Source organism: Haemaphysalis longicornis, unplaced genomic scaffold, assembly GCF_048455015.1.
Source record: "Haemaphysalis longicornis isolate Haplotype H1 unplaced genomic scaffold, Haemaphysalis longicornis Haplotype H1 scaffold_2, whole genome shotgun sequence".
NCBI classification, from domain to species: Eukaryota; Metazoa; Arthropoda; class Arachnida; order Ixodida; family Ixodidae; genus Haemaphysalis; species Haemaphysalis longicornis.
Genome location: NW_027526295.1, coordinates 186438773 through 186455364, shown reverse-complemented (window position 1 = coordinate 186455364; position 16592 = coordinate 186438773). Strand labels below are relative to the sequence as shown.

At 46.5% G+C, this 16592-nt stretch overlaps 1 protein-coding gene across 1 annotated transcript in view; it reads right to left on the bottom strand.

The window, feature by feature from the left end:
• Window positions 1-16592, bottom strand: part of Polr1b (RNA polymerase I subunit Rpl135) — a 65393-nt gene that overhangs the window by 6252 nt on the left and 42549 nt on the right. Inside the window, exons 19-24 of the mRNA XM_077698909.1 lie at window positions 16318-16494; window positions 14812-15050; window positions 12462-12603; window positions 8046-8202; window positions 7550-7675; window positions 6258-6385 (exon numbers count right to left, since the gene is read on the bottom strand). Coding sequence (XP_077555035.1) covers window positions 6258-6385; window positions 7550-7675; window positions 8046-8202; window positions 12462-12603; window positions 14812-15050; window positions 16318-16494 — 969 coding nt within the window. The remainder of the gene's footprint in view (window positions 1-6257; window positions 6386-7549; window positions 7676-8045; window positions 8203-12461; window positions 12604-14811; window positions 15051-16317; window positions 16495-16592) is intronic.

Genomic DNA, 16592 nt, shown 5'->3' with positions numbered 1-16592 from the left:
AAGCAAACGTTATATGGCTCGCACAAACGCGACAGCACCTCTCCACTCAGTGCCTCCGAAAAGTGCCGCCGAAGAATGCCGACGATAAGTCATAAGTGCCTCCGGGCGGGTTTTTATACCCCCGGAAGTTCGTTTAAGCCCCTAGAAGTTTGAATCGCTCCAATCAGGACTCTCGATGGCTGACGTTTCAAATCCAACAAATTGTAGCGAAGCGACGCCTACGCCGTCTCCGCGAGTCGGTCGTTCACCCGGTGCAGGATTTGGCCGAGCCGCCGCGACGCTGCATACCTCCTCCCCCCATGCTCCTTTGCTGCGACCCAAAGCACCCAAAGTGGCCTCCCTCATTCTCGTGCCTTCGCATCGCCTGGTGCGTTCTCTCGCCGCTTTTGTTTCCCGCATGCGACGCCGCCATGAGGGGCTGTAAGCGGAAAGCTACCGTATTTACTCGCGTAATGAACGCACTTTTTTTCGCGTAAAACAGAAGCAAAGTTGGGGATGCGTTTATTATGCGGGGTAATTTTCAGGAAACTTTTTCGAAGTGACGAAAGAAGGCAGCAACGAAAAAGAATGTATTAGATAACCTACATTTCGCAGTAAATATACGCAAACCCACTTGGTAAACAAACAAACGTTTTTATTGAACTACACTTGTCTTCGTTGGTCAAGGCTTCACTACATCAATTCCTAAATGTCTATACTGGCAGGACGGTTCCCATACTCAACTGCGTACTCCAGAACCTTTAAGTTAAAACTGGCAGTAAAAGTGTCGTTCCGGCCCATCGCCGACTGAAAGGTACAAGACGAGCAGAAAAGCAAGTAAGCAAGAATACTATCGTGAAAAAAAGAAGTATGGGTAGACGCTCAGCGGACTGAGCCGACTGCGTGTTGTTGTGACTGGCTGCCCCACGACGCAGCGCCTAAGTGTTTGTTCGCTTTTACTCCGAGAAATGACTCTAGGTTACATGCGCGATCATCATCAGCGGGAGCGAGTGAAGAGGGATATCTACAGTGTGGTTATTCGTGGAACTGTAGGGTTTAAAAGTTGGGGGCGCGTTTATTGCGCGGGGAAAAAAAAAAAAAAAGAAACCTACTTTTGACAACTGAAGTTCGGGGTGCGTTCATTATGCGAGTGCGTTCATTACGCGAGTAAATACGGTATTTCGCTTGAGCAAAAAGCGGCGATCCTGAAAGCCGTTTCGAAAGGGGAGTAGAAGAGAGACGTTGCAGCTCGATTCGCGATATCACAAAGTACGCTGTCAACAATTTTAAAAGCTAAGGACGTGATTCTCAGCTCTGCGAAATGTGGCCGGCCAACATCGGCCGATGCGCCTGAAGCCGTTACTTGGCTGGAGACGGAAATGTCGAAAATATTGACGCGATACCAGCCATCGGAAGTCTACAATGCAGACGAAACAGGATTTTTTTTATCAGATGCTGCCGAATAGGACGCTAGCACTGAAAGGGGATCGGTGCCACGGCGGTAAGCAGAGTAAGCTGCGTATCACGGCCCTTCTGTGCGTCAACATGGATGCCAGCGACAAGCGGGTGTGGGTGAAAGAAGGTCACGGACTACTTCCAGAGGAAATAAAGGAGTGATTGCTTTGGTCGATACCGAATTTCGATGCAACGAAATTTCATTATAACGAAGCATAGTGCCGATTTTTACGACTTCGTTATATCGAGGTTTAACTGTACTAGAAAACCGCTACAACAGCTGCTTACAACACATACATGACGGCGCAGTGCCAGCAGGGCACATTCGCACGGCACGATTTCAACTGGATACGGATTGGCTGTAGCTCCGGCTTGGCAAACCGGGCCTGCACCTCGTGTAAAGATGGCTTTGTTGCATTGTTGTTGTAAAGACTTTGTTGCATTGACTTCTACGGCTAGCTGATGGGGAATTGGAAATATTTCGTTGAAGCGGAGTTCATTGTAGCAGGGTTCGATTGTATACTAGATTTTTGAGTGACAGAGGAAGCTTACTATTCAAGATATCATAATTTCTACCAAGAGCAGCCCACTGATCCCTTTACTGCTTACTACTCACAATTACTACGATCATTTCATCCTTTTGCATTCGATATAGCATGTAATTTGCTGTATCGAAACCCACCAAAAAGTTCACTCCCGTGGCCTTTGCTCCAGTACTGATTTTTCCCTTTCAAACTGCCCTTTTGTCCTGTCAGTGTTATCCCATAAAACACCTAATCTTTCAAATAAAAAAAAGTTGGGTTTTGTCTGCATGGCCCCTTAAAGGAGCCATGAAGAGAAAACACAAGTTTGGTTCATTCAAAAGATTGCCTCGTTAGAATCATACTGACACCACTTTTAACGTAAACTTCGCTCAAATAAGCTACATAATTAGGAAAAAAGAGAATGACCATGCGACCCACCAGCTCATTTCCCGCAACAGAACCTATGATGTCACACGAGAATGCTCTGCGATTGGCGGATGCCGGCACAAGCAGACGCAAATTAGGTAGAGCTTACAAACTAGCCGAACGAGCGATTTGCGCTTAAATTTTGGGCACATCCTTTACAAAACAATAAGAATGATGGGACAAACAGTGGAAGTTACGAAAGCACATGTAAACATAGAAGTACTTATGCGTACTGCTGTTCGTACTGCGCACAGCATGCTTGGTTTAGCTGCACGGCACTACGGGGCTTGGGGTTGTCTCAGACGACACTGGCCGATTGACGCAAGCAACGGTGTCTTACGTGACCACATTTGTCGAGCGAGCACTGTTTCAGGGAACGAATATTTTCTCCCAGAACAAAAACAAGCCAGGTTTAAATGCGGGCAAAAACAAACCAAACGCTTGCCACGGTATGTTGGCGCCATCTAGGTTACGGAACGTAAAGAAACGCGGGAACAAACCAACACCGCTGTACAGGGTGGAGACAACCTTTGAACGGTCCCGTGCCGCCGCAATTGGGCCAACGGGCTCAACGCGTTATTCTTTTCGTTTCCCACGAGACCTAGCAACGCGGAACAGACAATATGATTCAAACTTCTTCAGTAAACCGCGTTGCGGCGATAATTTTAGCACGGTTTTGACACAATGACTTGCTTCGGCGGTGAGCGAGCGACACAAAATGGCGGAGCCAGCGTATACGTGTCTCTACCCTGTACGGCGGAGAATGAAGGTATTCTAGGTTGCAGAGCGGTCGGTTCCTGTGATGTCATTGCAGACACCGAAAACAAACGATTTAGCGGGAAAATCAAAATTTTAACCTAAATTGTTTAATTTCTCAGTGAATAAAGCATCATTTGTATCTGGACAAGCACTGGGGGCACTATAAAACACGAAATCTTTCGAATAAAACCAACTTGCATTCTCCCTTCATGGCTCCTTTAAAGGAGCCATGAAGAGAAAATACAACTTCGTTTAATTTGAAAGAACTAGGATTCAGTATCTCACTCAGCTCCATTACAGCCACAAAAGATGTTTTTTAACGAAAAAAAGCAAGAAGTATTTAAAAACTTTCAAATTTTGCGCCACATTGATGTGTTATGGGCAAGAATGACGTCATTCGGGCCAACATTAGAACATAATTTTCAGTGCGTTAACTGCACGTTAGCATTCAAGTGATGCATTCAAATGGAACTAGAGGCCCCATTACAGACGTCCAGTCATGTGTCGTCGCGACAGGTCAGTTAGGCGGCCGCCAATCGCACAAACAAGGTTCCGTGACGTCATAGAAAAGTTGCAGGAAATTGGCTAGGGGGTCACAACTGCTTCACACGTTTTCTTTAATATCTCCGTTATTTGTTCGAAGATTGCGATGATATTGGTATCATTGTTATCGGGACTAAGCAGTCTTTTTAAGAAACCCAACTTGTATTTTGTCTTCATGGCTCCTTTAAGGGGGGACGTGGCTTTCAAAATCAACTTTTTTATTTCTTTGTGGATTTTGATGAAAATTGGCACAGCAACTGGAAATGCTTCTGTGATAACACCATAAAAATTTGAAGTTAATATTTTGATAACTTTTTTATGTATGAAATTTTCTTTCTGTTCCGCTTGTACCGAGCTTGAGCGGCTTATAAAACACGATAGAAAACTTGTTCGAAGTGCTTTGCATTCCCAAATGAATGGACGAGGTTGTGACAGTTTTAGAATTTTTTTTTTACAACACAATGTTTTTTAGTTTTCATTTTTTTAGAGGTTAATGTGCAACAGGCATGTCAACTGTGAACGATTATTTGAATAAAAAAATCACAAAAAACAAATCTGGAAAACCAAAAGTGTCACGACCTGAACAGTTCATCAGGGAATGTAATGCCAGAAACGGAATCAAAATAGACCCAGCGGTCACGAAGAAATCCCTGGGACAAGCGACACAGGTGGCAAAAAAAACTGTTTTGAGAAAACGGCTTCCGAAGTTGCAACATAGGTTTCACATATCAAAAGTCGTCACGGTTGTAGCCTTTCATGTCCTTTTGAACATGGGGCTTCTGGAAGGCCTTGCCTTGAAATTGGAGTGCCTTTTCAGCCTTTCTCTTTCCAGAAAACATCATTTTCAGCTCCTCCGTGAAGAGTACATACCCCCCTTTGCAAACCAAACGGAGGGGAGATGGGTTTCAATGGGCTTTCAATGCAAAGTAGGTTAGTTGGTTGGCTGTATCGCACTGGACAACCTCCTTTTGCAGTGTTGTCACCATGGCAACAAGTTAAGCATTTTTTTTACTTAAATTTGAACATTTTTGGCTTTTTTTTTTTTTTGTTTTATCTTGCCTGGCACAGCAACTTAGTACTCATAGTGCAGGTGTTCATTGCCAAAAGTTTGCATACCACAAGGTTGAAAATGAGCTACTTTGAAGCTTGGTAAAGTATTCTGCATAACTCCCAACTTCAATGCTAGAGCATCTTTTTTTTTTACTACTTTTGACATTCAAGGCATCCAATATTTCTCGCAGCACAGCCAGTATGCCCTGAGCAATGGTATCAATAATTTACCTAAAAAAATCACTGTTAAATGCTGCCACAGTAACGTACATTTTTAACGCAGAGAGCATATTTTTATTCCTATCTTACTAACTCAAACCTGTTTGCATGAAAATTACAAGTGCACGGGAAACGTTGCGCAAGAAAAACGATATGGCTCGCGCGCATCGCAGCGCACGCTTACCGCGACATATCGAGCTTTGATTATACCTGATATGGCTGGTCAGGTCGCTTTTAAGATTAAAACTAACGTCGCAGGCATTAATTACAACTACTGGCGTTCAATCGTAACCGGTTGCCCAGTCATGTGATGCTCCAATGCGCGTCGGCTATGCCGTGCGCGCCGCAGCGTTTGACGCGTCGACCGTTTCTTTCTCAAGGCTAGCGAGCCCACAGTCAAAACACAGCAATAACTAAGCATGTAAACATCGCAAATCCGACTAAAAGTTCACTTCACGAACCGCTATCGCAAGCGCGCACACCGCGTCACCCTCCGCGGTCTGCCGACGGTAGAGTCACGCGCACGACGAAGCGTTCGATGACCTCCGCCTTTCGAGCCACACAACTTCCCGTAATCTGGCTCGTTATCTCTGGCACTCCCATCGCGATAACGTCCGTGTTGAATACCACAGATTGAACAGAAACTCGGCCGAGCGAAGCGGCGAAAATGAACTCAATCCGCTCGCTACGCAGCTCAGGCGGCCGCCATCTTGCCTTGCGCCCGCGACATCCAATCAGGAGGGTCGTGGTTCTGCGCCCCGACCGGAGGACCAATAGCGCTTCAGCATCTATTTCTAGCTTTGTTTGTGCGTCGTTTCTTTTCTGCCGTTTGTGCGTTTGTGAATGAACGAAGATAAAAGAGACGAGCGGAACCGGAAAGACGATCGCTCGGCCGATCTAACCATATCAAAATGGCCGCGCCCGGTGGCACCGTTGCGGAGATAGAGCGCTCCGAAAATTGCCGTTTTTTCGCCCTTTTGCGCTGATAGTTTGTCACCGCGCCTGACAAAAGTATTTTTTTATGCCACTTTGCGACGCTTTTCAGCGTAAAAACTTTGCAGACGCACAGAATAGGAAACATAGAAGCCGAATATGTGGGTTTCAAAAAAACGATGTTTTGGTCATTTTTCCGAAGTTGAAAGCCGCGTCCCCCCTTAAGGAATCTTTAGCAACTAAACCAATGCTCACATTGCACGACTTCTACAGGAACCCCACGAAATACAGCGACATCCATGCCTCGAACAAGCACAACCGGGTGCGAACAGAGGACAAGAACGGCCAGGCAGGAAGAGAGAGCGGTACCTGGTACTTGTCAGCCACCATGTGCCTGAGCCTCTGGTAGTAGACCACGCCGAAAAAGATGTCCGCCTCCAGTTCTCGCCCATCCACACCCGAGTACATGCGCTCCGTCCCGTAGTAGTTGTAGCCAGCTGCAGCAACACATGCAGGCCAGAATGAGAATGCTGGGGGAGTGCTGGCTGCGTGTTCCCACCAACTAGACTAACCTGTTTCATACACCACTTCAGTGTTTCATGTGCAAACTTCTTACTACTGTCTCACCCTGGCTTGGTTCCACCCAGTTCTAAACTGATCTTCATGGCCCCATTTCCTTTTTTTGCTCGTGTTTACTTTACTCATGTATATCTACCCATTTGCTTTGTAAATTTTTTTATCACTGTTTTATTCGTTTCGTGGTGCTTCCAACGTTGTTTGGATGACCTTTAGTTTCGTCATTTCAGTTTTTTTATTTGATTTGCTTGTATTTTGTTGTTTTTCTCACGTGTGGATGTATTTGTGTTAATATCAGCTTCAAGTCATGGATGGTGCTGGAACCCTCTGCAAGGCAGCACTGGCCTACTGTAGTCACAACTAGAATTCCGTACATGGAACTGTACATTAAACACTGTACTCAACGCATTCGTTGTTTCCTGGTTCTCTTTTCCCGCTTAGACCAGTGAGCTCATCTTTGAACAATTTTATCTGCGGCACAAGGCCCCGAGCACTATACTTAACAGAGGCTTTTGAGCTTGTACTGCCAGCAATGTTTTTACGCTGCTCTGTGCCCCCAAAATTTTTGGCACCTCTCTCATAGCGAAGATTTAAGGGGAATGCAAGGCTAAAGGCTGAGATGTGTAACCACTTACCCAATCTTGAATAAACAGCAATACGGTGCAACATTAGCAGTAATATACCTTACAAGAACTCAGATTTGAACTTCACACCTACAGCCTGAGAAAACATGCAGTAGACTCTCGTTAAGACGAACTCGGTTGAGCCGAACTCCATGGTTAAGACGAACAACACTTTCCCTCTCTTGTACCGTCCGCAATGCAAAAAAAAAAAAAACCTCCACTTAATTAAGACGAATTTCTAATAATATGAACAAATTTCCCTGGTCCCTTCGAGTTCATCTTAACGGGAGTGTATTGTACTTTGGAGTTAGATGCTGAAAAGTACGTAACATAACAAACCTGAACGTGATGCTCAAAACTTTGAACAGAACCAGTCAGGACTAAGGTAACTTTGCATATGTGTTCAAGTCGTACAACCTCAGAGTTCTTTTTCACAGAAACTGCGAGCGGTCGCAATCATACCTTTCTGAAGCAGGTCGCCAAAGTACTCAGACGCTGGCTGGTCTTCCGAAAACTTGAAAGGGGTGGCGTCATGCACAACCCCGTGCAGCATGGAGGACTTGCCCGCCATGCTTTCGATCATCATGCCTGAACAGAAGAGTTCATCATCGTTGCAATCATCATCATCATCAAGTCCACTGCAGGACAAAGGCCTCTCCCACTGACCTCCAACTGCTCCTGTACTGTGTTGCCTGAAGTAACGAACGGAATGCAGGATGTTTGTTTATCTTCACTAGTACGCACCAGCTCTTAATTAGGCGATTGGTGGAGTTTAACAGTAGTGGTGTCAAATCCCCAAAACAGCAATCCCAACACTGCGACCAGTTAACTAAAGTGCGGAACTTCTTACAAGGTTGTGCCAAGACGAAGCAACACAAGCTCACGTGCGGACTACTGACCACAGGTTTTGTCTGAAAAAATCTAGCATCGAAATTCTTTTCAGGTGCCAACCACTCACCGATGGTCATTCGGGAGGGAAAGCCGTGGGGGTTGAAAATGATGTCGGGAGTCATGCCGCTCTCTGTAAATGGCAGGTTCTCCACGGGCCACATCTGGCTGCACACGCCTTTCTGGCCGTGACGGCTGGCAAACTTGTCTCCAATCATCGGATTCCTCTGCACAGGGCGAATGGAGGGGTCTCAACAAAGGTGTAATGTAGAAAACTTGTTCAAAAGTAAAAGCTTAATAAACCAAGGTTCTGCAAAAATGCACGCAATGAACACATCAGGAATTGGAAATCAGTATCAAGTTGGCAAAATGGGCTATAAGGCACATGCCCAACTTAGAAAAAAATGCATATACTAGTATTAAAGCAGAGTAAAAATTCAGATACACAATGCTGGAAGCATTACACAGGTTTCGGCGGAGAATGATGTTTTGCGGAATAATAGGCGTCTTATCCTGATCTTTACGTGCAAGACAAAGTCATAGTTGCAGTACATGAGCTGTGAGAGCACGACTGAACTTCTCACGTGAACGGATGCATGCATGCACAGAGGCAGACAGGTGGTCAAAGCCCAGAACTGCCTCCAGCATTACAGAGAGGCCAAGTAAAAGGATGTTCCACAAATGTCTTTGCAGACTCAAAAAATTACTGAGCAGTTTCCAAAGGTTCTGTACTGAACTGTTGCCACGTAGTTTTCCAACACCCTACCTTATAAACGTGCCACATGTGCACGGTTAAGAAACTGAATGACATTATTAGGGCAGGTCATGCTACACGCCAAACGCAAAGGCATTAAATGTGTTAGGCATGATGGTGATAATGACCAAAAATAGAAATGCACTCGTACTATAGAAGTCTTTAATGTAAAGAAAAACGTCTTTGAAGGGTTAAAAATGTTTTTTTTTTGTGAAAGAAAACGTTATGAGAAATCGTGTTTTCTAAAAAATGGTGTGAGCTGTTTCTAAAAGTGGCATAAGCAGGTGACGTCGCCTGCCAGCGTAAGCCAAATACGAAAAATTCAAAACGACGAGTCCTCTCCTTCTTCTTCAAAACTTCACCACTAAGACGGCACAAAAAATCGTCTTATTTTGAAGTTCAGCTATGTTTCTGCATCGTTACTCTCGCGCTGACAGTTTCATTGGCTTCATTTGGTGCTCATTACGTTCGAGAGTAGGAATAAGGCAAATGAGTTGGGCGGAACTCCTTAAATCAAAAATGACATTAGAGTGAATGGCATTAGATTCGTGCGTGCACCAGTGAATTAACAAAATTAAAACTTAAGGCCTCAATCATTTGATGTCATTTTTTGTGTACAAGTGGAACGGGTATTAGAGACACTAGCCCCCATATTCTTGATCCCCACTCGGCAATATCTGCCACTCAAAGCCAATCTTCAAGCGAGTTTTCCACTTTTTACATCAACGTAAACTCGAGATTCTGCCCTAGCTCTCCAAAATCTTAAAAGTGAGCTCATGGGGCAGCTTCAGTTGCTTCTCGAGTCTGTTTTAACTGTCACGGCTACTGACACATTGATCGTTGATTTTGCTTGGTCTGTAAAATTTGTGTTGCCCATTGGCACGTAGCCAGTGGTAACAGAGACAGGCTCCTGAGGGGAAATGCGCCACGGCAACACTTCAGGGATCACCAGTTAATCTAGATATCAAGAAAGACAGATGAAGCAGTGGTGATTTGCAGCCACTTTCTCGCCGGGCCCTTATGATGTCACTGGAACTTGTGACCGCCAACCGAAGCCATCGCCAAGAAACAAAACCGCACGATTGTGGTGGGGCCTCCAGTTGCACTCCAAGTTAACAGGTTCATAACTCAGTTTTTGCTGTTAGCCTCATTATGTCACCAGTGAAGTCATGCAACGCAAAAGTTGGAAGTTTTTGAATATTTCTTAAAGGAGTACTGACCCAAAAATTTTATTATTCATTTTTATTGCTTTTATCGATGCTCAATGGTCTGGAAAACCCGACACAGCACTGTAAATGCTTCAGTGCACGACAATTAAATGTCACACCATAACATTTGATTCAAAGCCCAGTAATGCTGGCAGGCTCAGGCAGGCAGGTTCCAATAGGCACTGCCACATTTTTTTCCCCACTGTTTGGCAGCACACATTCGCACAAGGAACACAGCAGAATGGGCACTTGATGTATACAAGCATTGCCTCCCTCGCTTGGACATTCTTCTACAGTATCTGGCTGAGTGCTCAGTTGTAACAACAACAGCTTGTGTAGTTCTGCACAACATCACCCGCCGTCACAACGAGCTAACCCAACCTGCTGTCATGACGTAACCGGCAGATGTGCCTACAGCAACCTTAAGCTAAAAGAAGAGTGTGAAGACGTGATAAGGAATACAGGTCTAAGTCTCATTGCTCTGGCTTCTGACCATTTCTATAGCACAGTTGAACCCCTTTACAAGAGACACGTACCGGAAAGCAGTTTCTGTCTCTTATACGAGATGTCTCTTACAAGCAGGGAACCATGTTTTCACTTACTAATCAGACCCTAGTTCAATGTGGGCACCGTATGACTAAAATAAGCTCAAAAGAATGCTACAGCATGTTGCAAAAGATTCATTCTAAATTATGTTTGACCCCCAGAATTTATGAAACAGTTCTGAATCTTTGTTTGCTTCATGACTGTATTTACACTGTTTTCTACAACCGATTCTACAAGCTTTTTTTCCTTTCACTGTTTGTGGAAGATGGATCGTAGAGGTTGAGTTCACAAGCCTGATGAATAGCCAGAGCGCACAGCTTCTTCCGCTGTGTGCTCAGGCTATTCATTACGCTTGCAGGACTCAACATCTGCGATGCTTCTTGATTGGGAGCTACGCGAGTGGGAGAGCCCGCATGTGCGGTTGTGCTCTAATGGATGGCAGTAAGCTTCAACCACTTCTGTAAGTTGCATTTCCACTGGCAGGGCTTCTCATCATCACTTCATAGCTGACTGAACCACTGTGTGTTTGCTGAAGTCATAATAAATGGCAACTGCAGGCATCTGTCGTCCACCTGTGTTTCCACAATGGAAGCAACTGCAAGTAGTGACTGGTGGCACTGCATCTGAAGTTAGAATGTCTGTTACAAGCGAGATTATCGATTAAAGTTCAGGGATGACTTGTCCCTTATAACCAACTGCCTTCTACATCCGATGTCTGTTATAAAAGAGGTCAATTTAATGGGAAAGATAGGGCAGCCAACCATGTGGGTGAACAGTGTCTCTTATACCCATTTGCCTCTTGCATCCATGTCTCGTAACGAGGTTCAACTGTATATACATAAGTGTCTTTTACTGGCCTGCTTTGCAAATAGGATTCATGCACCTGCCAGACAGGATTTGCAGCAAGAGGTGACATTTTATCAACTGCGCATTCCAGCACCTCCTTTAGTTCAGGCTCAATGCCACTAACAATAGACCGCACAACACAACACAACACAAGGTGGTCGGGGGAGCACTTATAGAAATTTTACCACTGCAAAGAGCGACAACATTAAAGGGACCCTGCAACACTTGCCATCGACTACTAGTAATGTATTTTGGGATAAAGTCTATTGTCCCAGAAATTTCCTCCCGCAAGAATTATGAAAATCCGTTCACAATTAACGAAACTACGCGCGATGAGAAATCGCGCATAATCGTTCCCTCTCAACTCGACCGCGGGCAACGCGACGAAAGCTGCGCGCTCTCTCCCGGAGAGGGGGGCGGCTCGCGACGTTCTCTTCGGCGGCCTTCGATATATCACATGCCGGGTAGTTTTCTCCTTTTCTCCGCAACGCGGAGGGGCTTATTTCCGGTCTGGTGCCACAAAAAAGCAGGCATGGGTGCCTGCTCGCAAGTGCGTGCTCGGGCTGGTAGGGCGTTTTTGACGCAATAAACGTTTGTAGTCGAGTGGTCCCGTTGAAAGGGAAGTATTGAGCTCATCACTCAAACTCCGCGCGCACTCAAAACACAAAAGAAACGGCAAAACTGTGCGTACAGGTTCAGGCATAGAAGAGGTTCGTACACAGCGATGACGACAACGGAAATGGGAGAATCTAGCCGCGAAGTTGACCAGTGACAGCCGATCGGGCAGCCATGGCCTATGTGACGTCCCTCAGGCCATGCATAATGAGGACAACTGAAGAGAGAGCGGTTTGTTTTTCCGCGTCTTTCACATCGATTTACGCGCTCACCGCTTCACGTGCACGTGTAATATTTGGCTCAGGTATTCCTGGCAGTGTAATCTAAACGTTGCGCAGGTTTACTTGCACTGCTCAAAGAGTGTTGCAGGGTCCCTTTAAGACTACACTACGTGTCAACCTTTACATGCCAACCTTTCATAGTTCTCCCTATTTCTGTAACACAAAAATCTGGTGTGCATAAAAAAAAAATTAGGTGCCTATTTAGAGAGAGGCAAATAGAGTGAATGTTGTGCTACCTGTATCCAGTAGGTGATGCAAATGTTCTGCAGGACGTCAGTGCCCGTGTCGTTCCCAAGGAGCTTGACCTCGTGAATGTAGCCTGCCTCCATGCTTTTGTACTTGTGCACCCGGGTCTCCCCTGTCACCACATTGATGAAACTGCAACCAGGCAACACGGGGGCAACGCATCACTCACAATCATCTCCAATGAGGCTTGGTTTGTTCTCCCAAAGTGCCGACCCAGAAAAGACTCATGGGACTGTTCTTTTAACGGCTCTTGAAAAGTATGCCTATGCACTAAAGAACACCGTTGTTATTAAACTTTGTTTTTTTAACGAAAAAGGTCACGTGTAATTTATTTTAAACCACATTTAGTTACCTATTCTGTCATATTTATTGTCATACTGAACATATTTGTATTCCACAAAGCTCCAGCTCGCACGTTGACGTGTCTCCTAGTTTTATCTTTGTGGTGGTGGCAGTGACACCGTTCCAATCCTCCTTCAATTGATGCCCAGTTTAGATGCTTAAACATCTAGCTAAGCTGCTTCCCAAGCTGTATACAACGCTGTCTGCAACTTGGAACACACCTGTTGCGGAGGGTGTCCCACAGCTCCGTTCGCTGGCGGCTCAACCAAATCGAGGTGGTCGCTTCGCAACATATGGAGCCGAAACACAAGGGAAAACGGGCGGTTTTCAACGACGTGGGCGACAAGCGATGGCGACGACAAGTTTCTTCTGGAAATGGTCCCCAAAGCAACTTCGTCCCCCTCGGAACTGCGCCCAAGGAGACAACACGCGGACCTGACGGCCTCCCGAGAAGGTAAGCCGGAAATTTCCACTCAACGATGGACCAGCTCTCTTGCAGCACTCTTTTGCCCGCAGTGCGTACTCTACTTTTAATTATAGTTATAGCTTTGGCTAAGCATTTGGCTCAGCGGAAACACGAGCAATGGAGAGTGCACGAATAACCATACACTTCCCCCCTGCTTTCCTCCTCATGATTACATCCTTTGTCCTCTGCAACGCCCCACGTTTGCTCTTTCATCCTTACCTGCACCAACAGATCATCTGCTCAGTAAAGCCAATGCCAAATGGGCGCCTAAGCACTGTGCTCTAAAGACAGGAGGAGGAGGAGAAGGACGACCACGGCAACAACCGAACAAAGTTTTGGTTTGTGATGCCTGGCCTAAGGGCCGTCACAGTTGCTGCCGGCCACTCAACATTCCAGGTATCTGACGGACAGTGCTGTGGATGGCGATGTTGCAGGGTATGGGCAGCCAAGCAGACCAAGGTCTGTAACCATCTCTAGCCCTCAACCTCCCATTACATACCTAGCTAAAAACTATCACAATGCAAGAATAAAAGGCCTCTACATGAAAACCTACACATCAAAGCCGCTCGACAGCAACATGCTCTGCTGACCACTGACAATTCCATCGCCTGACTGAACTCTACCCGATCAGTCCTCTGTGTAGCCAACACCTTCTAGTGGTTAATGCGAGACTACCCCTTTCAAATTCCCCCCGTCTTTTTATTAACCTTTGTGCTTTTTACTTCCTTCCCTTTGCTGTACATCTTATGTTTTTTGTTTTTTTTTGCAACTTTCAGTGTTGTATGCCCCCAGGTGCATAACACTGTGCACTTGCGAAAGGACAGCATAAAACTCACGACTCTCATTACCCAACACTGCGCAACATTTGTTACCACTTGCTCTACGGTGCCAAGGCTGGCAATTTGCCCCTTTGCCTCCCACGTCATCACTAGACCAAACTGGGGGATTTGTAACAATGACTCACTGCAAACACCCAGCACAAGACGCATTTGAGACAAAACTAAGAATGACATGGTGAACAACAGCAGGCAGCAAGCAGGCGATATTACAACAAGCAACCAGATTTTAAATATTTTTTTTTTCTCAAAATTACTCTGAGCTACATTCCCCAATTACCCTACACTTAAAGGTAGGTGGTCTGGGTATCTTCGATGGGTCGCACTGCACAGCTCAAGTTTGTTAATGAATGCAGCTCTTTGATCTCACACAATGTTTTTCACTTAGCCGCTTTTGTGAAGAACCCAGGGCTCTCAAACTTAACGGATGGCTGTGACAAATGTACCCTCAACCCCCCTAACCTCCACCTTTTTACAGAGCTTTGGGTGGGAGCCTTGGCCAGCTATGGCCTCTAAAATCAGCTGTGCTTTATCGAAAAAGCTGTCAACCCAGCCCGAGCTCAAGGCATCCTAGAATGAGGACAGCCATTCCTCAGTTTCCATAAAAGTTTGCCCTGTCTCTCTCTCGCTCCCTGTTGCAGGTCACACTTGTTTGGAACGCTTACTGTACTGCAGCGCAGCGAACAAGTCAGTCACCTGCAGACCGGCTGGTTGTGCTCCACGCGGGTGCCGATGTAGGGCAGACCGTCGAGGTCGATGCGGTCTTCCAGGTGCCGGTCGGTCATCTTGCGGCCAAACACCAGCGACACCTGCTTGCCCGTGTCGCCGGCCAGGACACGCAGGTTGACCACCTCGCTCTTGTAGATGGAGCCGTGCTTGAAGCCTCGCTCCACAGACGACTTGTTCAGCACCATGGCGTCCTCCATGTCGTAGCCCTGAGAACCATTTTTTTTTAAATCCAGTAGGATGAGCGCACTCAAAATGTCACCGTGAGAAGACTAAAGTAGTACATCACAATGCCTGCTCCAAACGGTTCTGTAAAGTGGGACGCAGAAACGAGATTGCGGGAATTCTGTGAAAAAGATTTACGCACTACTTCATGACCCGGGAACAAATAAAAAACTCAAAACGACCCTTTTGGTTTCACTCCCTGGTATGTACACAAACAGGGTTGGTGAGAGCACAATTCACAGGAAGCATGGAGCAAGATTGCGCCAATTCTTTTTTACTGCGAAGCAGTATACCTCTAACCAGCCAAGGATTTTCGTGTCCACATCAGCAGAAAACTCCCTGGCTACTACTGGCTACCCAAACATACATCCCAGGCTATCACTGGCTTCTGGCTACACCCCTGGCTATATAAATAAACTGCTGGCACCACCAGGGATCGAACCTGGGCCTGCGTAGAGAAGAGGAGCGACAGCCTGTCGTCTTGCCGACTAAGCTACGCCCAGAAGAGTAGGAGGAGGAGAGAGACGGTTGTTTGGATTCAGCATCTGGGGAGGGAGAGGGCGACACATGAAACAAGAGTGAGGGGTAGCAGTGCGAGAGATGGCGCCAAAGACGTGCGTGTAGCCTTCCTCCTCACCTTTCGAAAGATGCTAAAAGTGGCCACCAGAAACAGCGCGTTCCAAACTGCGCAGTAAGGTGCCGGCACATGCGACATGAAAACAAGCAAAAAAGAACAGAACTCCCACTTGTGCTGTTCAGGCCGGGGGTGCGCGAGCACTGCGGGCGCGGGAAATTTGAACTGCATTGGAGAAACCTCCATTAAATTCATCAAGAGAGGAGTGAGACGGGGAGGCAAAAAGCGTGATGGGTGGTAGCAGTGAGCGGATGCCACGTGCGTGAATTCAAGCGACGCCGCATGGGTAATCGTTGTGGGGGTCATTTACGGCTTGGCAGCCCAACCACCCACACAGCGTGGATTGGAGCCAACTTTTTTTTGCTTCCCCTCCCCCACAGCCACTGTTTCTGTTCGGAAAGCTCAGTCGATCATGTCTGACAAACACAGCAACAGCCAACCTTTCCCAACTCCGCTTTCATCACATCACTACACAGACATCGTCCCTTAACAAAGCGACGATAAATTAGACAAACCTACTGTGCTCATGGCAGGGTAAAGTTCCTGCAGTGCTTCATTGCAGGGTTAGCAGTGTGCCAGCCAACGTGTCTAGCAGGCAGCTTTCAGACGACACCCACCGTGTAGGAGATGACCGCCACAATGGCGTTGGTGCCCGTAGGAAAGTCGTCCATGTGGTAGTGGTCGTAGGCCGTGGGGCGCACAACAGGCGTCTGTGGCGTCTGGATGCGGTACAGCTTGTTGTCCGAGCGATACCGCAGCGCCTGGCAAGGTGTGCCCATGGTCTGCTTGCCCATCTGCTCGACAAAAACGGGGAAAAAAAAACGCGACCCAGATCTTACAACGACCCCAGCTCTTTTTTTTCTTCTGCGGCGGCGAGAAAATCAACCAACCC